We start from the raw sequence: 21,174 nt of genomic DNA on the forward strand, positions 1-21,174 counted from the left end.
GCACCTATTGGCCTTTTGCCTATTTAAATTGCAGTCAATCTGTTGTGTTCACTCATGCTAAAGAGAGGGATGCAGTGAAATTCCTGCTTAGGGCTCACATCTTCACACCAAAGGAGGATGCAATTTCTTCTTTAAAAAGGCAAATTTCTCATTACTTTTTTGACAACCATTTGAATATCTATATAGACTTAATTTCATGCTTGACCAGGATATCACCATAGATGTAGGCATAAATGGCAAAAACAGAAAGAGTTCCTTTGTACAATCAGACCTAGGAAAAAAGGGTTGATTTGTCTTTGTTTCTTCTTCAATTATTGACAGTTTTTGTTTGAAGTTATATTCAGCAGAGTACAATGCCTCTGCAGGGTTTAAGATTTTTTTATTGTCTAAACGAGGCCAAATTTAAAGCCTCATAACCCATGATGACTAAATGATTTTAATGTAAAATATTTAACAGTACTGTGGTTCTTCTGGCAAAATACAGCAAAACAGTTCCGAAAACAAAGGAAAAGTGCATTCTTTTAGATTGTCATATTAAAGAAACAATTAACAGACCATTGGGTTTTTTCCCCACAGCAAGAGACATTTAATTAGTTCTCTAAATAGTAGCTCGCATTGTTAGCGATGCATTCTCGTGTTCCCATGGTGGATTTAAATAGCCTTTTAAATGCACCAGGGATACACTGAATACAATGCATGTATGTAATTCCACTGCTTTCTGTTTTGTTGTCTTGCTTTGTTGGCATATTCACTTTTACTGTGCATATTCAAAAAGGAGCAAAGGTCATTCTAACATTCAGTTATTTTTCTAATGCACAGCTGGTAGATGTGTAGGAAAATGTATTCCCCCACACTTTAATAACACATCTATTAAAACAAAAAAACCCAACATTTAGCCCCCCAATCATGCATTTATAATTTCATATATTAAAACTGTCATCTAACATTTATCGGGTGCCTTGTATATAAAAAAAAAAAAAAAAAAAAATGAATTAAAGCATTGTGATGGTTTAAAAATATTTAGTGCAAGCAGACCACATTTTATTTCTCACATGGACTCATTTCCAGTCCAACTTCAGTTTACATGCAAATAAAGGGGCTCTGTGGGAGTTGAGCTACAGTACAGCAATAAACTCTATAACTGAATTAGGTGAAAAAGCCGTTTGTAATGTCAGTTCAATATCTAGGACAAGTTAATGTTGTAATCTAAGCAGCAGCGAGCAACAGCCTGCATCGCTGGAGAGAGGCCAGAAATGCCAAAATGTTCTGCGGCTTCTGATAACACCATGCATCACTTAGCTCTGAGGTTACATACTAAAATATTCAGCAACGTAATCCTTAGTTACAATAAATCATAGCTGGTTCCTTGCAAGTTATCAGGATTGTAAAATGTCTAGAAGGCGTGCAATATGCGCTTAAGTCTCATTGTCAATTTGCGTTTAAAGTCTGTCAGTAGCAGGAGTGAAACCAGGAATAATAAAAATCCAACGGGTCCTTCTGACACCTCCGACTCACTCAAGCATGATCCTAGCTAAGATGACCAGGGGCAGCAGGAGGCCAGATCAGACACGTCTCCCTCCTGAGGTGAGAGTCGCCCCATATTGGTCTAGGAGCTGCAGCGCCACGCCATTGGTCCAACCAAACCCCAGCTGCAGAACAGGGCAACACAGCACAGCATGAGGGGTATTTATATATTCACTAAACCAGCAAACTACAACAGAATAAATACAGGAAATGCAGCCATTGGTTTTCTTAGTATTCCCATCTCATAAACTAAAGTAAAACTGGATGACAACGATTTTCTATCAAAACAATGTTACAAAGAAGAGGAGGAGTGAGAGTGTGTGCATGAGCATGTAAATGTGTTCAAGTTAAACAGGAGAGAAGAGGAATTTTCTGGGCTTTGCATGGAATTAGAAAGACTTGCGTGACTATAAGCACATTAGTTTTACACTGTCAACACATGAAAGGGAAATACCTGAACTTCATATTCTCCTCCACCACCAGGTTTTCCATCTCCGTTCACATCGTACTGTCAGGAGGAAGAAAATTGCACATTCTGAGCCAGCTGTGTTATCACACTGCAACACGAGCTCCAAAGTGCTGAAGCCTTCAAAAACTCACCTTTTCAAACATGGCTTCATACTTAATGTATGCCAGCCAGTTTGTCTTGATCCAGCGCTGGGCCAAATCGAATGCGAGTTTTTTAGCATCCTCTGACGGTAGCTTGGAAAAACCTGGGTTTTTAAAACATTTAAAAACTATTTAAGCTGCTCAAAGCAGAAATCTGTTAAATGTTTGTAATGTTTCATCTTTATGTTGCCAGCTGATGTCGAATTAAACGATAGCTACATTTACATGCACACTAATATTCTGGAGGTAAACAGCATATTCAGATTCGATACTATGAATCAGGCCTCACTTCTAAATGAGCCTTTTTATGATTAAGCCACATGGGATGTGTTGACTTTAGTACCATCTTTTGGACATTGTTTGCATCTCAGGTGGGATTTTTACTAGAATTAGCAGGGAAAAGTAAAATACAGTGTCACTTTTATACCATTATCCCCCTTGATGATTGGTTATACATGGCTTTGTTTTTGTTTAATTAATGCACTGAGGTAATTCAACAGTAATGCCAACAATTAAAGGGAGTAGACAAACCAAGGAAAGGTTTATAACCCAGTAGTGCAGCTGTCTTTACCGGTCCCATCAGACACCTGATTTCAATGCTGCCGAGAAAGCATTTCAGGTGATGAAGACGTATATATACACATATAAATACATATATGAATGACAGAGAGAGACCCAAAGGAAGGACATTTTGCACACCGTGTGATGTGCATAAAAACACTCAATTATAACCAAACGTTTATTGCACTGAATTTAGTCAACAGGCTACAAGCAGCCATTATTATTTCTATTACCAACACCGTTTGTTCTCAAGGAGGCTCGATCACTAAAGCCACTGCACAATAAGTCATAAAAAAAACAAACACCTCAATTTTTTTCCTCCTTGTCTAAGAAATACTAGTACATTATGAAACTGGTCTTAAGAAAAATAGGTGTAATTTTAACAACAGATCTCAGTTTTTCCAAATTCAGTCTTCACAAAGAAACGCCGCTATCATAAATCAGACACGGGTCAGGCTTCTCAGTTCAGCCATCTCGCTTCAGTGTGGTATGGAAGGCAAGAAGACGGTAAAACTAAGGATGACTCAGACCTCTAGCTTGGATGATTTTAACAGCACAGACACCTCTAATGACATGAATCATTTTTAACCACTTTTAGCACAATGTGTCTTCCTCCCCATCCCCTCCAAAAAACAGGAAAAAAAAAAAACCCAAGCCACCCTATACTGCAGTTTGCACACTTTCCAAGGTCATCCTCCAGGTCTAATTGGACCATTTGGATGGCACACCTTTGCCATGTGTTCAACTGTTTACTGAAAATTGCCTAAATCAGCTGAGGACACTTATAATCCAAAGCTACAGATGAGCCGCTGAGCAGACCTGATGAGAATGTTTTATCGGTTACAGATAATCAATAGTCCTAGAAACTGTATTGTAGAAATCCACTGTGCAGAGCTGAGCCTATGTTTAGAATTTGCTGTTCATTTTAAGAAAGAATTACCCACTGACAATAGAACAGGATGTTCTGTTAAGTGCTGAATCATCACTGTGGGTTGGCAGGTGAAGTTCATGGTACCTACCATCGATAAGCATGTGCTGCAGAGGTGGCCACGCATTAGGATAGTCCCACTGCTGCCCAGACTCTTTCAGTGATGTTGGAACTCCATTGGGAAACTGGAGAGCTCCACTCCCCTGCACAGACATTACAAAGCAAGAGTGTGCATAGATGAAAGCTCTGTAGTGCGTTTGTGCCATCTGCTGGTGTGGCTGAGCATGATTTATAAAAGCACGTTGCATCCTGCTGGGAGTTGGCTTCTGAAAAAGAGTTCATGGCTAAAAATCTAAATGTCTCTGCTCACTCAGTGACTGTCAAGAAGCTCATGAGCCGAGTATTTAAATGCTCAGTTTGCCATCAGAGGAGGGGACTAGTCATGTTGGACATCTGCTTGACATTTTTACAAATGTAATGGGATAAATATATTTTAAAGGGGTCTTTCACACAAATGGCATGATGGGGTCATATAAAAACAATTCTTTCTGGTTTTATATGTCAGTTCTTTGATAACAGCAACAACAAAATTATTCAAGGGCTAATAGTTTCAGTTTCTTGTGGAAACTAATTTGAGGTAAATGTGTATCTTTTCTAGTTTTGATGAACAAAACAGGCAAAATGATCTATTCTTCCAGGAAAATATCAACCAACCTTCAGATACTGTACCGCCTTCTCTCCCATCTCAGGCTGAGAATAGCACTGTGCCCAAATTGGTCCCAGGTTGGAGGGATAAAACTCAAAGTTTTTGGAGCGCGTCATCAGGTTGTAGTCAAACCAGGCTCCCCTCTCAGCATCCCAAAGCACAGACTCTATCGCCTCCAGCCTCCTCGCTGCAGCCTGGTCGTATACTGCAGCTGAGTCACTATCACCTGTCAGGAAGTAACACATCACCGTTATGTAACACCAGTTAGGAATTAAAAAGCCACGCACAAGTTAGTTTCAAGGTTAAAAAGGCTCACCGAGCAGCCGATGAAATGACGCAAGAGTTTTCTCATTGCGGCACAGCAAAGCGTTGAGGTCAGCGGGCAGGATCTGACTGGTGCGCGTGTCTCTCAGGGTGCCACTGTTGTCGCTGCCATCAGCTATATACCAGCGGGAAGTAAAGTCCCAACCAGACTCTGCACCCGTTTTCAGATCCATCCACAGCTGCTCTTTCTTGCCTGAGGGAAAGAAAAAGAAAACACTAGTAGAGCCACAACAAATCAGCATCTAAACTGTGGTACTTACTCATTAAATATGCAGCCTCATGTTGAGCCATGTTTGTTTTCTAGCACTTTTGTCAGAAGCTTTGGTGATTAAAAAAAAAAAAAAAAACTTGTCAAAGGAGGAGAAAGCAACTTAAATATACAGCTCCAGTATTTTCCCTTCAAACAGGTTCTCTTTTAAGTGTGGTAAAGTTGTTCAGTGAATGAATGGGTTTTAACATTAAATATTCATTACTCGGGTACTTTCAGAGCAAATTTGTTTTGCACAGATGATCCTCGAGTCTCTGAGAATATAATATTATCCCTTTTCCCACTTTCTCAACTGGAATAAAATGACCATCAGAGTGCAATACATCCCATGAACACTAATAGGCCATTACCATCAGTGAGTCCCTCAGCTAATTCCAGATCGTCCAGATAAGATTCAGGCCTAGAAAGACAGACATGGTTGTTGTAGGTGAGGACATGGAGTATAGTCCCACAACCTAAATATCCATTTGTTATTTATACCAGGTAAACTTCCTTTAAACATACCTGGGCAAGCCCACCTCTACATAATACCGGTTCAGTACATGCTGCTTCCCATTTAATTCTAGATCCACAGAACGGTTCTCCATCCAGAATTGGTACTCCACCTCCAGAACTGGTAAAGCCGCTCTAAACCGATTGTAAAGACAGCAGGAGGTGCTTTTTAATTCACAGTACTTTCACATTGCTTAATATCCTTAAACACAAAACTTAAAGTGTCACATTCTAATTAAGTATGGTAGGAACAACAAAACACCGGAGGCACAGAGAGGCACGAGCACGGAGGTGCTGATGTTTAATATGCTGAAAGAGGCAGAAGGCAGCTAAAGAATGATAATGTGTCTGGCAGGACGTCAGCTGGGGCTAAATATCACCTGAGGAACTCTTTATCCTTGGTTGCTTGATAGTAGCTCTCCACCATTAGAGTGAGGAATGGAGGCTGACTGCGCCTTTCATAGTAAATCCGCCCACCATTTGGAACAAAGCCATATCTGTAGGAGGGAAAAAAATCTTTTATTCCACAAATCTTGAATATCCCCTGAGAGCTCCATTTCCAAAGTGCACAACTTGGGTTACTAAATGACTTATTATTGAAAATTTGCACGGTACACTACCTGCAGCGAGGTGGACATGTTTTTAAGTGCTCTGAATGATGAAAGACGTTTTAAAGGCTTACCTGTTGACAAGGTAGAGGAAGTTTTGGATCATTCCATGGGCTGTATCTGTCATCTCTGACAGCAGGAGCCCGTTGATGACCCAGTAGGAGTCCCTGTTGGACACAGAGACTCGCATCACTTTCTGGGTATGGCACATAGGTGGGCTATCAGCATAGACCCCTGTCTGGGACTTCCTGTGATCTCTTTTCTCTCTGACCTTGTGATACTCTACCACAGCTGTCAGACAGCTTGGTGAAAGGCTTCATTGTTCACTCACCAATAGTAGAGCTCCCTGAAGCGCCCCCCTGGCACAACAACGGGATGTGGGGTGTAAATCTGAGAGTAGAGCTCTGGGTGATCTTTAACATCAGAATGGATCTGGATGGGAAATCATATTTAATTTAAAATGTTTGGACTGAAGCGTAGGTTAGTTAGTGGTGGATCCAACAGCAAAACAAAACTAGAGGAAATAGTGCATCAATATTTCCTAAAACTCAAGAAGAAACTGAAAAGAGGAAAAAAAACAAAAAAAAAAAAAAACACGGATAAAACAAAAGCATAAAATTTGTGAGGAAGGTTGGTTGGATATTAAAGTTGTGTTAGTTTGCTACTCATCACCTTTCTGCCAAGAGATTTCCACAGACCATGGATCTTTTCTGCCCACTCGCGTAGTTTATCATCTGCTATCCCACTCAGGAAGTTTGGCCTGCAAATCAGTCATGTCATGTGGGTACAGTTAAAAACACAGTATAATCTCAGCAGCAAACAAACACTGGATCTCACTTCTCATGCCAGTCCGGCGGAGCCCATGACTCAAACTCTGTCCCTGGTTGATCAAAGCTTGTATTGAGAAACTCCTCCAGTTTCACAGGCGGGATGGTTGTATTTGGAAACTTGCTTGAAAGATTGCGAAAGGCCGACAAAACATCATCTGCAGGGAGAGAGAAGCAACGCAGGAAAGCACATGATTCAGAGCCTTGAATTTTTTTTATTTATTTTAAAACCAGACCGACTTACCAGGAGCCGACCTCAGCTTCATGTCAACAAAATGCTTATCATCGTCAAACAGTTTTGCTTCTTGGACCTGGTGCAAGATGGGCCCGGTGCAGTATATTTCACTGAAATAAAAGGGGTATAAATTATTAACTGTATCATGAAGGTCATGTCTGTATTAGAGCAATACACTCAGTTGCTATCAAAGTCCTGCGGCGAAGCAGTAAATCAATAAAATATAAATATATCATGGAGAGGGGAAAGGTAAGCCTACAGCTTAGTGTGGTTGCACCCCCCCCCCCTTCCAAAAAAACAAACAAAAAAAAAAAAAAAAAACCCCAACACTTTAAACCTGTCAAACAGCCATCTGTAGCAAGTTAAAAAGTTGGCAACCTATCAAATAAGCGACGTTCTGGCGGAAGGACAATGCACAACCGACTGGGCATAGCGTAAAGATGCACCGTATGCAACATTGCAGGTAATAGTCAATATATGTAACGCTTAAGGTAGAGTAACGGGCCAAACCAATTTTTTTTTTTTTTTTTTTTTTAATTACAGAGGACACGTCGGCTAAAACGGGACAGTTTGCAACCCTAGTCTGTAGTCGTGTCATCACTGCCCAGATGAAACGCAGCAAGCCATTAAGCAGAGACCTTTCAGTAGTTTAGATTTCAATCACTGCAGTAATTTGGCATCATTTTAAATCAAATTTGTAGATTTAGGATTGACCCAAGGTTCCTCTAGTTCTTTTCCTAGACCAGGAAATGACAAATCTCTTGTATCATGGAGACTTTCATGTCCCCTTACACACAAGACCCCCCCCACCCCAAAAAAAACAAAAAAACAAACACCACCACAGAAGTTGTATTTAAAAGTATATATTAATATAATCCATACCTGTCACATGGTGGAGGAACATCTCCCTTTACGCTAGCAAAGAGAGCCAAAGACAAGAAGCACAACGCTTTTAAGTTGCTCATGTTCAGCTGTAAAGTCAAGTGACGCCAAAGTACAAGCAAGAGTGCTATAAGAGAACTGTCATAAGAGAAATGCCTCCAGGTCAAAGTTTATATAAAGACACAAGATCTGAAGAGGACAGCTGCCTGCTACATTAGTGGCGCCAAGCTTTGAAAGACTCATTAGTCAGGCGAGCAGCAGTGTCCAAGTTCAATTTGCAATATATTTGGAGGAAAAAAAACAAAGAATATATATTTAAAAAAACAAAAAAAAACACTTCAGACAATAAATTTCAGTGAGCTTTATTGAACACAACTTTTAATCCAATCCAGTAATATTTATGACATCTTGCATCACTGAAAAATCTGCCAATTAAGCAACCAAATTCAAAATAAAGAAAATTTCACTTAAATTTGGAGCCTTTTTCATGAAACGTGTACTCCATTGAACATTTCATTTTGAAAAGAAAAAAGCGGGGTAACTCAAACCTTTTCGTACCCATTACCTAAACTTTGGATCTTTAGATATCCTGTTTCTGAAGTACCCACAGGCCCCACCCCACATATTTTACTGATTCATAAATTCAGAAAGAAATCCTAAAAAGGACTCCTATCGTCTCTTGACAGTTGAGAGATGGGACGGCCAAATTGTACACAAAAGTTGTGTTATTAATGTGTCACAACAATCAAGAGGACGAACTTATGCATCAGGGCAGCAGGCGCACCAATTCAACCTCCTCCCAAATTTAAGAAAAAAAAAAAGACCTTAACAAAAGAGACAATTTTATTAACCAATTAGATGCCCAATCTGGGGAAAGATGCTCTTGTCTCAGTCGTTAAGGTTCTCCATGACAGCCACTAGCAGTAAAACTAGCTCCCACATGAAGGCAGCCATACGCTGAACCTCGAAGGGTCGTCAATTTTAGCCTCAAAGCATTTTGCTGCGTCAATTACTGCCAGTGGGCTGATAAGAAACAGACAGCTGCCAAGTGCCTGCACAAACAGATCCCTGTCGACTCCACTAATGCTCAAATTTAATTTTGACTTTAAACGAGAAAAATTCCCCCCACCCCCCCAAAAAACAAACAGCCTAATTATCAGTTTAGATGTGCAAGTATTTCTGGGACAACAGCAGAAGTGTGAGAACAGGGATCAGAGTCTAACCAATGAGAAATACACAGGTAACTAATCATCTCTGCTACACTTGTCTTTTGAAATGAGCTTAAATTAAATGAGCAATACTTCCCATTGGTTAAAACAGTTAAGAGAGCATCTCGCCATATTAAAGGGAACACCTCAGTTACAAAAAGGTTTCAGCTGAACAAAGTGATCAGAGGACCTCAATGCAAATGTAAGGTTGTCACATTGCATATAAAATGCAGAGGTAAAGCCCCAAAACCCAAAACATAAAGCAATAAAGGGCAGAGAAATTAGCCATGAACTCAGCAGGCTGGGATGCCCAAGTTATGTCTTAAACAAGCAGTCTGACATAAAGTAATTTTCTAACCCATCTTGTTCATTCCCCCTCCCTGCACTAGCATGCACTTTACTCCCAAGTGGGTATCTAGTGTGTAAAAAGTAGTGCAGTAAGTGTAGCTGCATGAACCATCTGTGTTTTAAGTGCTGATCAACTTGCTCATGTTTGTTTTTAAAGTATCTTTTGTTAGCTGGTTTCACAAAAGCCAGCCAACTTGCAAAGCACAGAATTTGTTCCTGCTACATTTTAGATGGATTTCAGATGGTTCGTTTTGATACAGTCGGCCAACATTCTGCAGAAGGAGGGGGACTTCCTGCCCCTCCCTCAATATTAGGAAGTAATGTAGCTGTGCTTAAACAGGGCATAAATCAACGTAACAGCTAATACCGTCGCCACAAAACAAATTATCTGCCAATTCAGCTGCACTGCAGCGAGTAGTAAGTAATAGAATATTTTCTTTTCCAACACCAGCACTCAGTATAAGAGATCTTAAGAGTGTTTCAAGAGTTTCACAAGTCAAGGCTGGTGACAAAGACTTCATTACTCAAATGCACAAGCTTCAGAAAGCCATCTGTCAAGACTCGCACTTGTTAACACTGGAAGCAAAAGAACAAGGGCAACAATTTAAACAGTTAAGTGCATCTTTGAAGAAACATTCCAACAAATATGCATGGGCTAAAAAGATTTTCAGCAATAACTGTCTCTAAAAACATTTCATGAACTACGCCATTTAAATGTTTTAGATTCCGGTAAATTCTGCAATTTCTAAAATTATAAATAAATTCACAGGCCAATATTGCAGATCAAACAAACTGGCAGTTCGGGAAACCATCTCCAGTGCTAACAAGAGGGAAGGGGCGGATGGCTTTTCAGTTTGTCAGGCAGCCTTTTTAACTTGTTTAAAACAATCTTAAAATGAAGGTATATACACAAAGTGTAAGGTGCACCCCAAACGCTGGCTGCACGTCTCACAGAATTAAGTATGGCCACCCACAGGAAGGTGAAACACAGGACGACAAAAGACAGACCGAAGAAGAAATGAGGGAGAAAAAATAAAAATACGCGTCAGGCATTCGCTCCAAATAAACTCCACCAAAATAGGAATCCTCATGACTCATGGCGTTGCAAGGCTGCTTAATTATTTTTAGTGTTCTGATGCTGAAGACAGAGGAAAGAGTTTGGGTCTCTCAGAAGCACAAGTTTTTTTTCACCAATGACTGACAGTCTGGCTGCATCTTGGAGAAAGGGAAAAAACAAAAACAAAAAAATCCAGCATCTCTGTCCATGGAAATCCAAGTTTGTCCTCATTTATCAGCCAGACTCAAGTTCAGCTTAGCCAGCAAGAAGATAATTCAGACCAGTCTGCCTCCAGTCATCTCCAGTTGCTGTGAATGGATGACCCAACCAAAGACGGGTATGAATTCACCTATTTTGTCAGACATTAAATTAGTGTAACAAATTTTCAATTAGGTGAACAGAAATATGTAGCGTGGAGTGGAGAGAGATGACCGATAATGAGGGGTTATTACTTTAGAACAAGCTGAACTGTTTAAGGCACTTGATATTAATTGGATAAAACTTCCGAACTTAAAAGTGGAGAATGGAGGGTGTCCTATCGCTCTCTGTTGGTGCTGGCTTTGTGTCAGTGGTGGATATGAATCATCACAATGTGCACTGATAACTTTTCTGACTTGGTCCCATTCTTTCCTCGTGGTGCCCATGTCTTCAGGGTGTGGTGGTGCAGCAAAGAGCCTTGAAAAGGCAGATGAGTTCTTCCAATAACACATCCATCAAAGCACGCATTCCTAATGGTGGCATCCAAAAAAGGAAGACATACAGCAACTGTACATTTAAAAAAAAAAAAAAAAAAAATCCAAAGATGTGGGGGATGAAGTAGAATACAGAGGGGAGTGGAGGATGGACTGGTCTCTAGAAAAAGGAGAAGGGAAAAAAAAATATCACATTAGACCAGACTGTTCAACAAAACCCCCACTAACAACACTCAGATAAAAACTATTCTACACATTACCGAAGTTCTTGATTTACATTGGAGTTACAGTGTAGTGGTCTTTTTTTCTTTTATCTTTGTTAACAAACCGGCTGATTTTTCATAGATCAGATGACCATTTGGGTTATAATGTTTCAGAGTGAAACTAGGGTACGATTTCTCTGTACATGCACGAGGACATTCCTGACACCATGATTGAAATGCCTAAATAATTCTTATCATCAAAATCAAGACAGATTTGCTGGAAGCAACCTGTATAAATGTATCAACTCAGGGGTCATTAGCAGATATCCAACTTCTACAAGGATATATTAAGGATGGTAAAGACATTTCATCTTCTGTTACCTGGAAACACTGTACCAAAAAAATAAATAAATAAATAAAAAAAATAAAAAATAAATGGCCACGAGCTGTGGGTAGTGACCGAAAGAACGAGATCGCGGATACAAGCAGCAGAAATGAGCTTCCTCCGAAGGGTGGCTGGCCTCTCCCTTAGCGATAGGGTGAGAAGTTCGGCCATCCGGGAGGGGCTCAGAGTAGAGCAGCTGCTGCTCCACATCGAAAGGAGCCAGCTGAGGTAGTTCGGGCATCTGACAAGGATGCCCCCTGGGCGCCTCCTGGGTGAGGTGTTCCAGGCATGTCCCACCGGGAGGAGGTCCCGGGGCAGACCCAGGACACGCTGGAGAGATTATATCTCTCGGCTGGCCTGGGAACGCCTTGGTGTTCCCCCGGATAAGCTGGAGGAGGTGGCTGGGGAGAGGGAGGTCTGGGCCTCTTTGCTTAGGCTGCTGCCCCCGCGACCCGGCCTCGGATAAAGCGGATGAAGATGGATGGATGGATGGGGGGAGGGGGAAAAAAAAAAAGCCTCCTTGTCCTTTTTCCTAGCTATTTTTCCTTGATCTCAGAAACTTTGTAAGATCATAGCAAGGTTTGAAGCAGAATTTATAAGGAATTAAGACAACAGCACATAAACTTGGGACTAAGACGTGCATCTCATTCCTAACCAATATATTCCTATCTGAATGTTCAATGTAACTTGTCCCAGCTGACCAAGGGGGAAAAAAAAACCCTAAAATGTTGGCAATGAAACAACGGCTACAGCTCATGATTTATAGAACTTATGTCATTCTTTGGTGCATTTAAAAAAAAAAAAAAAAAAAAAAAATCATGGCATCAGCTCGATAGGCTTTTATTACAGCAATATTAATGTTCATAGTTCACATGTGGCTTTAACCGCCTGTTGAAGCAGCAGCAAACAGAAAACACTTCTGAACACTCACATGATCTGCTCTGCTGTTTCAGTGATCGTTTCAATGTGTCCTCTGCTGAAGGAGGTGATAAAGGAAGCACTGAAGTATCTTTTTAGTATTTAGAGAATTCGACTGCGATTATGGCCAACACGCTGATACTCTGCATAACAGCAGTGACGTAGCAAAATTGACCATTTGAATACACACCATTTTTCACACTGCAAATATACACACTATATTACATTGAAAAACCTTTGTAGATTTCTTTTGCCATCTTTAAAAATAAAAGACTTGCCTCACTGGATATATGTTCACTAAGAGCAGCAAGAAAAGCACCGTCCAGGTAATGACAGTAATCATGGCTAAATTGTATTTAGTTGTGTCAGCAAGGTGCCGAAGTATCCAGCATACCAAGCAGCAAAGCACTAGCTCTGCAACAGCTCATATCCATCAGCTCGTTTGTAAAACTTATTCGAACCGGCAGGATGAAAAAGATTAAATCACAGGAGATAAATTATCTTGCGACCATCTATAAACCAGCTGGTCGCATATCTGTGTACTCACTGGCTCATGGCTTGACTTCTTCGCCACTCTCACTGTGGTACTCTGCCACGTATAGGCTCTTGTCAATGATGCCAGGGATGGGCTTTATTTCTGTTCCAAGCTGTTCCTCAATCCCTTTCAGGTTGAAGCGATCGTCATACGTGATGAGGTTGATAGCTAGACCCAGGTGTCCGAAGCGGCCTGGAAATTATGGTAGTCAAGAGCTTAAATAATTGCTTTAGCATTTTTTGCTGCATAAAATGCATTTATATTGCAGACAAGAGTGAAACAGTTAAAGCAAAAAGGATGAAAACAGTCCGAGTCACGGCCCTTACCAGATCTACCGATGCGATGAAGGTACGTTTCTCCCAGCTTAGGAAAATCAAAATTGATCACAACATTCACAGCTTGAATGTCGATTCCTCTTGTGAAGAGGTCTAGAGGGGGAAAGTAATAAAGATCAAACCACGCAGGATAGAACATTAAAGAAAATAGGCTTGCGCAAATCAGTCACTACAAAAAAACAAAAGCAAAAACAAACTAGAGATGTACACAATAGAACAGCTCAGTTTCACCATCAAAAACTACTACTACTAATAATAGCAGTAATAAAAATCCTCTCTCAGTTTCTTTCAACTCCTACTGGTAAAATGCGGCAGTTGTACACACGTTTCTTTCACTTACCAGTGCAGACTAGATTCCGGCACAGGCCATTTCTGAAGTCGTGGAATACACGGTTACGATGTTCCTGGAAAACGATTTTTTTAAAAATGCATTTAGAAGCAGATTTATTCACTTCAGAGCATCATTTAATTACATAAGGATAAATTACATAGAGATAATGCATGCCTTTTTACTCTCATAACACTTGTCCACAACTGATGTAAACCATGTTAGGTGAGGTATAAGCACATATGCTGAGTCAGTAACTAAGCTGTCATCTCAGGTATTCATAACATGCAAAAACAAATGACAAGTAAAGCAGTGGAAAATCTGTTTGTGCAGCAACCCAAGTGTTAACAGTTCTATTTTTTTATCATGTAGTCAGTCTGGGGACTGGCAGTGCCAACTCTCCATAAACAGGATGTTGGAGTGAACAGCAGTTCTTGCAAAAATCAATTGTGCATTTTGGTGAACAAGCTTTTCTGGGGCAGTACTTTAAGCTGACCTGTCTCATCTTTGCATGAATGTAGAAACATGAATATCCAAGCTGGGAGATCTTCTTGGCAAGGAGCTCCACTCTCTGAGACGAGTTGCAGAAGATTATGGATTGGTTGATCTGGAGCTAAAAATAAATGATGCAAATAAATATGTAAACAATTGCATGTTCATCAGACTCTTCCTATTTATACATTTTTTTTTATTATTTACACGTGCAGAGAGGCAAAACTCACCCTGGAAAACAAGGTGTTGAGGCAATGGACTTTTTGCCTTTCAGTTACATAAGCATAATACTGAGTCACACCCTTCAGTGTAAGCTCCTCCATTAGGTTGATTTCATAGGGTTTCTGCAAGTGTGAATTCTACAAAAATACATAGAAATGATTATATACAGGTTGAAATGCAAGTTGTAGCATTGTAAAGCTTATTTGAAATCACAAGTTCATGAATAAGGAACCAAAATGTACCATGAACTTCTGCACGCTGAGAGGGAAGGTTGCAGAATAAAGCAAAATCTGCCTCTGCTTGGGCAAAAAGCCCAGGATCTCCTCCATCATGACCACAAAGTCCTGAGACAGGAGCTTGTCAGCCTTTTGAACAGGAGGGGGGGGGGGAGGGGAAAACATTTAGCTCCATTACCTGACTGACCCAAATTATCTAAATGCACTTATTTAGAAAAAAAGGTCTAATAAAAGTAAACAGCTTCACTCACTTCATCTAGAACGATCATCTGCACTTGACCAACTTTGGCCACTCCTTTCTTGATGAGGTCTAAAATCCTTCCAGGTGTGGCAATGACCACATGTACTGAAAAATAAAAAGCAAAAAGGTAACAATAATTAAGGTCTACCACATTTTCTGAGAATGGCAGCGTTATCAAAATTTACGTGTCCACATTTCAGTGGAGGAATGATGGTAAATGATCACGATTATCATATTGCTGATATTCAGCCGCTGAGGAATGTTCAACAAAAGCTATATTGACAACTTTAACAAAAAAAATCAATATGCATTTGACAGTAATCAGATCAATACATGTGTTTTCATTAGTTAACATTTCAGACATCAGCATTGACTGCCTGCGAAATGTGTGTGTGTGTGTGTGTGTGTGTGTGTGTGTGTGTGTGTGTGTGTGTGTTTGTTTACGGGGGTCTATTTTTTGTACTGGCTACAGATAAGATCAGGCAAAAACTTGAAAATTAAGCCAGACTGTGCTTATCATCTTTTCTCCTTTGCAGATCTCAGTGCAGCTTATAATGCCTTCCTTTGATGCACTCATGTTTGTTTGTTTAAGTATAGATGAAGATTTTCATTCACTCCAATCAAATGAGCTTTGGTAGCAATCATATAGTATACAATAGCAACATTTAGGATTCAACTAGAGATGTACCAAAGATCCAGGAATATTTCAATTTACATCTTCTTAAAAAAAAAAAAAAAAAAAAAAAAAAAAATCGTCACTGAGACAGACAGTAAAGCAGACGATTCAGATCGCCCCTGATTTCAGACTGTATGAGGAAATCCATGCAGGAGATTGCACAGACTTGCACAGACTTCAGCGTGAAATAATCATGTTGACTCCCACCAAGAGTATTTAGCATTAACTAAAGCTAAACTTACAAGAAGAGTAGCTGAGGGAGGAGGGGAAAAAAACCTTAGTTAAATGGAAAAAATAAGCTAAACTGTAAATTTGCAAATCAAAATTTTGTTAATACAGATTGAGTTTCAGTTTTAGTTGGTTTGTTAAAATTTGCCAGTACAACTCAAAGATTTGTTGTTTACTGGGAGGGGGACGCATTACATTAATGCAAGTCAACTGTCTTCACTAACTGTTGTATTGTTAGATTAATTTCCAGTTTTCCTAAATCTTACTCCTGGAAAATACCTTCCATATAATAACACTGAAACCAATAAAAATAAATAAAAGATAAGATAGGCAGTGTTATAAAATATAAGACTGTAATAAGTGATGTTACGTGTGAAAGGTTACCCGTTTCATCGAGTCTCATGATGTCATCACGGAGATTGGTTCCACCTGTGGTTGCCATGACCTTCACACCACCCATGTGTTTGCTGACCTGGATACATATTTGGCTTACTTGCAGAGCCAGTTCTCTGGTGGGCACTATGACCAAAGCTGGAAAAAGAGAAGACTTATTTATTATCATTTTATTAAACATTTGCAAGTAATTAAGAATAGGATCAAATGCAATGGTACTACTACATTTTCAAGCATCAAAAACAAATTAAAATAAAACATGCTCCGATCAGTAACATGTCTCAGACCTTGTCCCACCACTTTCATTTTTATGAGGACACAATGAATCAACAAAAAAAAGATGTTTACATGTCTTTATCAGACACTGTTGTATTCATAACATAGTCAAAAACAGTCTTCAGAAAAAAGAATAAAAATGTAGTTGCATGTTAAATGGAGCAAAACAAACTAGACCATCAATAACAGGAAACCTAGCCTCGAGCAAAATAATGCATTTGGATGAGGATCTGATTTTGTGCTCTTGAAGCAGAAAACTCTAGAAGAGAAGCTGACATTTAGGGATCGCATGTGTAGCACGATTGTGTAACACGTGATTTGCAATTTATAATGTTTTTGGTTAAACGTGAGTATGTTGTAAACCATTTCAGCAGCACCGTTGTGCAGAATTTACAGTGTGTATATATAGTTGCCATTTTATTTTGGAAACACTGAACAGCAAATGTCAAAATATATCAATTGTTTATACAACTACAGTTTGTTTCTCCTGTTATCCTAAGTAAGTACTATTAAAATTGGCATTAGAAAAAAAAAATGTAAATGTTGATGACTTTTGCATTTCTAGTTAAATTTCAATACTAAAGCAGTTGTTTTTTGGCATCATTGATTTGACCAAATCATCAGTAAAGGCTCATTATGTGTCGAGGTTTATCAAAGGCATACTGATTTCATTTTCACCCCCCTCTTTTTTTTAACAACTCACTTAATGACTTTCAAATGAGGCAAGCTAAAATTCAACATTTATAATAAAAAAATAAATCTTATTGAAAATGAGCTCTCTCACCTTGTATGCAATCCTTCTTCAGGTCAATGCGTTCAAGTAAGGGAATGAGGTAGGCTCCACTCTTTCCCGTGCCATTCTTGGCTCTGGCCAAAATATCTCTTCCTGACAGTGCAATGGGGATGCTCTCCTCCTGCAGACAAAGAGAAATACAAAGAATACTTTTTGCTTCAGTCACATCACACATCTACTTAATTTATTCTAGTGCAAACATGTAATACAATTGTTCTGAGTGGAAGGTAAAACGTTAATTTTTCAAGTTCCATTTACTTTGTCTACTAACAGCCCATACACACATCCACCCACCCTGCAGTTTGCCTTTCTGAAATAGGCCACCACTCATTAGCATACTTTGTTTACATCGTTCCTTCCGATGGATAAGTGCTGAGAAACTGAAACTTATTCTGTGCAGCCGAGAGTGATTCTAAAGCTTATAAATGAAGTGTAATAAACCAAATTTGCCAAACAAGCTACTAAAGATGTTAAACTCATGAAAGTGCAGAAAGACAACTGAGGAGATGGGCGCCACATGTCACATAGCCAAGTGAAAGTCCCTGGGTTCAAGTCTCTCCCCACTTTCCTTTCCTTACCATTGTCATTGTTTCACTTTCCAATAAAGGCAAAAATGCCACAGAAAAAACAAAAAACAAACAAGGCAATCTTTTTTTTTTCTTTCTTTTTTTTTAAAGATAACTGATGAAATCAAAGCTGAAATGCATAACCTGGGTACAACAAATGTACAAACATTGTGTGTCAGTCCACCCACTAAGTAATAAGAAATATCACGGTATGTCCAAGAGGTTTCACCAGAGTTTTTAGGACACATGCTAACAGGCACTACCTAAACAACCTAATAGGTACTACAATGCTCCTGAGCCATACTGCAGGAATAGCAATTTTCACAGGTTTGAAGAATTAACTGTTACATTTAACCTTTAATAGTCAACTAAAAACTGTTGACTACATTTAACACTGATCACGTGTCAATGTCAAAGAACTCGTCTGTCCTTTTATGCACTACAATCTATTCTGTAAGTGCCAAAGTATGCACTTCCTTATGCACAAACATGCCTTCTTGTTCAGCCGTCAAATCAAAGCAGTCTTAACATACCTGGATTGGAGATGGCTTTTCCCAGCCCATCTCAAAGATTCCCATAAGCAGCTCCCTCTTTAGGCAATAATCTTCAAACTCATTGCCTTTAGTTGCAGTCACATCCTGTAATTGTCACAGAATGATTGTATATGAAGAAGAGTACTGACAGCTTGTGTGGAACACATTAATATAACAGTGATTGTAGGCTTGTATAAAAATGACTTATTAAACACAGCACTGAATATTTTTATTCACAGCCCAAAAAAAAACAAATGAGTAATAGGATATATAAGCTTCCAGGTCAAAAGAAACGTGTTACCAACCGAAGTTTTCATCCTCATGTCCTTTGGGGGCAATTTCAAATTTTTCTTCCAGTCATCTCCAGGCCTGTGGAGGCCAGAAGTATTATTAACAAGCAGTATCACATTTAACTGACAGCAGTAGTTGTAATGAGAAGTCAAAATAGTTTAATTTTAGTATTAAATAACTTACTTGATGACAGCATTTGTTGTAGGGGCTGGCTGGGAGTTTCCATTGTTGATTGTGCCTTTCATCTGGTTAAGCTGCTGCTGCGGCCCTCCTCCACCTCCACCTGGTGCTCCAGCAGGCTTCACTGAGCCTCTGAGCTGTCCATTCTGGTTGGGCAAGCCCAGAATCACTGGGTTCTCCGTTCTGGCGGTGCTCATGTTGACTTGGCTCAACTTTATTCCAACAGCAATGAAACCTTTAACAGTTTCCAGGTGAAGTGAGTCCACTCAAACATAAAAATTGCCCTTGCCTTTTTAAATCTTAATCAACTAAAGGTAAATACTAAATCATTTACTCTTCAACAATGTCTTTTGTGATATCAAGTGTCCAGAAACAAATTCCTCTTCTCGTTTTTTTATAAGACTTCTATGCATGGAAATTAAATTAGGGCTTAGCATAGATAAATTTTGTCAACATTATCTGGAATACTCCAAGAGAGCTTCGCAAGCGTTCAAGCATTGGCCGACAGTTCAGCTAGCCATCTTGATTAGCTAAACTGGGCCGCTGTGTCCTTCCTCGGGGCTGTCCAAACCTAAAACACACAAGACAGCGTTAGAAATGGCAAAATAGAAACATCGGTGGAATAACAGCTCCCCAGCATGCAGTCCTCGGGTTTGGTGAGACTTAAAGTCACCATTTTGCCAACGGACAGCAGAAACACTTGACGGCTGGCCTAATGTCAAAAGTTAGCCGACACAGCGCTGACAGCGAATGTTATTTAGCTTCGCAAACAATGAATAAGCGGCCTTGATAAATTAAGAGCATTGGCAAATTAAGTGTACAGTTGGATAAGAATGTGCTGCATGTGGTTTCTACTGGATGCATACTTTAATGGTTCAACGGTGATTAGTGTACTCGTTTAATAAAAAAAAAATCTACCCTCGAAGGAAGAGTAGGTAGGCTAGTTACAGACATGACTTTCTGGTACATTAATTTCAAGCTTTTCACGTTAATCAACACGACAATACCGAATTCATATACATTTATTCCAGCCAATATTACACGATTAAGTCATCTGACCATTTTAAATGTCAGCCCAATAACAAGACTGACTGGCTATCCGCCATCAACCAGCATTAACTTTAGCTGCAATGAGATTGCCGTGCTAGGTCTGCTAGCAACCTAGCAAGGCTAGCGACGGTAAAATAATAAACACTAAAGCCTAGTGTTATCTACAAGAAATATCAGCTGAACCTAAAGCAATGATCTATTCGTGAATTGAAGCAGATTCATTATAAGGACGTTTACCTTGAGCTATTGAAATAGCCGGTGCCGTAAGCGGTATTTGTGAGCAATCTTTAGCTAACTACCAACGAGTCTCGTCAGAGTCAAGCAAACGTCCAAGATGGCTTCCACCCGTATTTGAACCCGCCCCCATCCAACGAATCAGCTGATTTCATTTCAAATCAAGGAGCTGTGAGGTCTCCTCCTAAAATAATCCTCTCTAACATTTAAATATTTTATCTATCTGCGATGGTACCAACGCGGCCGGTGCAGCCACATCGTCTCTGTTGATAGTGTTTACCATCCGTGCTCTCTGCGCCTCATGTTCATGCACATGCAAACACTGCAGCTGTGTTGTGAGTTGGGTTGTGAATGTTATTGCTCTTCAAAAATTGTATAAAACGAAGCTGCTCTCCTGGGTGTCATGTGGAGAGCAAGGTTTCAATACACTCTCAGTGATTCCTGTGTGGTTGTTGATTCTCGCTTAATTAATGCGGCATCAGCAGCTGTGTATTGTTGTTGTTGTTGTTGCTCAGTTTATTTTGTGAGTTCTTTTGTTTGTTTGTTTTAAATTATTTTTAATGTGAATTTTAATGTGATTTGAACAGAATGTCTCATCATTTCTCAGAGTGCTCTAAAACCCATCTATTTGTAACTTTTAGGCTGCACTGTTGTGATTCAGTGTCACCAGGCTGGCCTAAAAGCTTTCTGAAAAGCCTTCAGTTGACCTAAAATGTTACAGAGAGAGTACAAACAAAGATTAAAAAGAGAGATCATAGTTTCACATATTAGCATCTCCTCTTTGGATCCC

At 39.7% G+C, this 21,174-nt stretch overlaps 3 protein-coding genes across 3 annotated transcripts in view; 1 reads left to right on the forward strand and 2 right to left on the reverse strand.

The window, feature by feature from the left end:
- Window positions 1-21,174, forward strand: part of cxcr5 (chemokine (C-X-C motif) receptor 5) — a 59,103-nt gene that overhangs the window by 26,656 nt on the left and 11,273 nt on the right. The gene's annotated exons all lie outside the window — the stretch shown is intronic.
- Window positions 376-8,192, reverse strand: treh (trehalase (brush-border membrane glycoprotein)). Its single transcript, XM_085379341.1, has 15 exons — window positions 7,965-8,192; window positions 7,092-7,192; window positions 6,858-7,005; window positions 6,693-6,780; window positions 6,352-6,452; window positions 6,095-6,187; window positions 5,793-5,909; window positions 5,425-5,547; window positions 5,271-5,320; window positions 4,645-4,845; window positions 4,337-4,554; window positions 3,714-3,825; window positions 2,125-2,237; window positions 1,979-2,032; window positions 376-1,649 (listed from the first exon to the last, which is right to left on the reverse strand). The coding sequence occupies exons 1-15, from the start codon at window positions 8,045-8,047 to the stop codon at window positions 1,563-1,565; spliced, it is 1,689 nt and encodes a 562-aa protein (XP_085235467.1). The 5' UTR covers window positions 8,048-8,192; the 3' UTR covers window positions 376-1,562.
- ddx6 (DEAD (Asp-Glu-Ala-Asp) box helicase 6) lies at window positions 8,311-20,534 on the reverse strand. The gene is made up of 14 exons (XM_085379342.1): window positions 20,388-20,534; window positions 19,104-19,671; window positions 18,935-18,998; window positions 18,630-18,734; window positions 17,522-17,651; window positions 16,453-16,599; window positions 15,175-15,269; window positions 14,930-15,052; window positions 14,696-14,824; window positions 14,470-14,586; window positions 13,986-14,049; window positions 13,637-13,738; window positions 13,323-13,502; window positions 8,311-11,429 (listed from the first exon to the last, which is right to left on the reverse strand). Exons 2-13 carry the CDS (start codon window positions 19,295-19,297, stop codon window positions 13,327-13,329), a joined length of 1,446 nt encoding a protein of 481 aa, XP_085235468.1. The 5' UTR covers window positions 19,298-19,671; window positions 20,388-20,534; the 3' UTR covers window positions 8,311-11,429; window positions 13,323-13,326.

This window comes from Rhamphochromis longiceps, linkage group LG14, assembly GCF_057381845.1.
Source record: "Rhamphochromis longiceps isolate RC_006_pf linkage group LG14, R_longiceps_female_GT1.1, whole genome shotgun sequence".
Classification (NCBI taxonomy): Eukaryota; Metazoa; Chordata; class Actinopteri; order Cichliformes; family Cichlidae; genus Rhamphochromis; species Rhamphochromis longiceps.

Coding starts and splice junctions, on each gene's coding strand:
- treh (XM_085379341.1), bottom strand. CDS start 8,047: ATGAGCAACTTAAAAGCGTTGTGCTTCTTGTCTTTGGCTCTCTTTGCT. Junction 3,826..4,336: donor AGGCGGTACAGTATCTGAAG/GTTGGTTGATAT, acceptor ATGTCTGTGCAG/GGGAGTGGAGCTCTCCAGTT. Junction 2,238..3,713: donor GCAGCACATGCTTATCGATG/GTAGGTACCATG, acceptor TTAAAAACCCAG/GTTTTTCCAAGCTACCGTCA.
- ddx6 (XM_085379342.1), bottom strand. CDS start 19,297: ATGAGCACCGCCAGAACGGAGAACCCAGTGATTCTGGGCTTGCCCAAC. Junction 15,270..16,452: donor CATGAGACTCGATGAAACGG/GTAACCTTTCAC, acceptor TTTATTTTTCAG/TACATGTGGTCATTGCCACA. Junction 14,050..14,469: donor TTCATGCAAAGATGAGACAG/GTCAGCTTAAAG, acceptor ATCGTTTTCCAG/GAACATCGTAACCGTGTATT.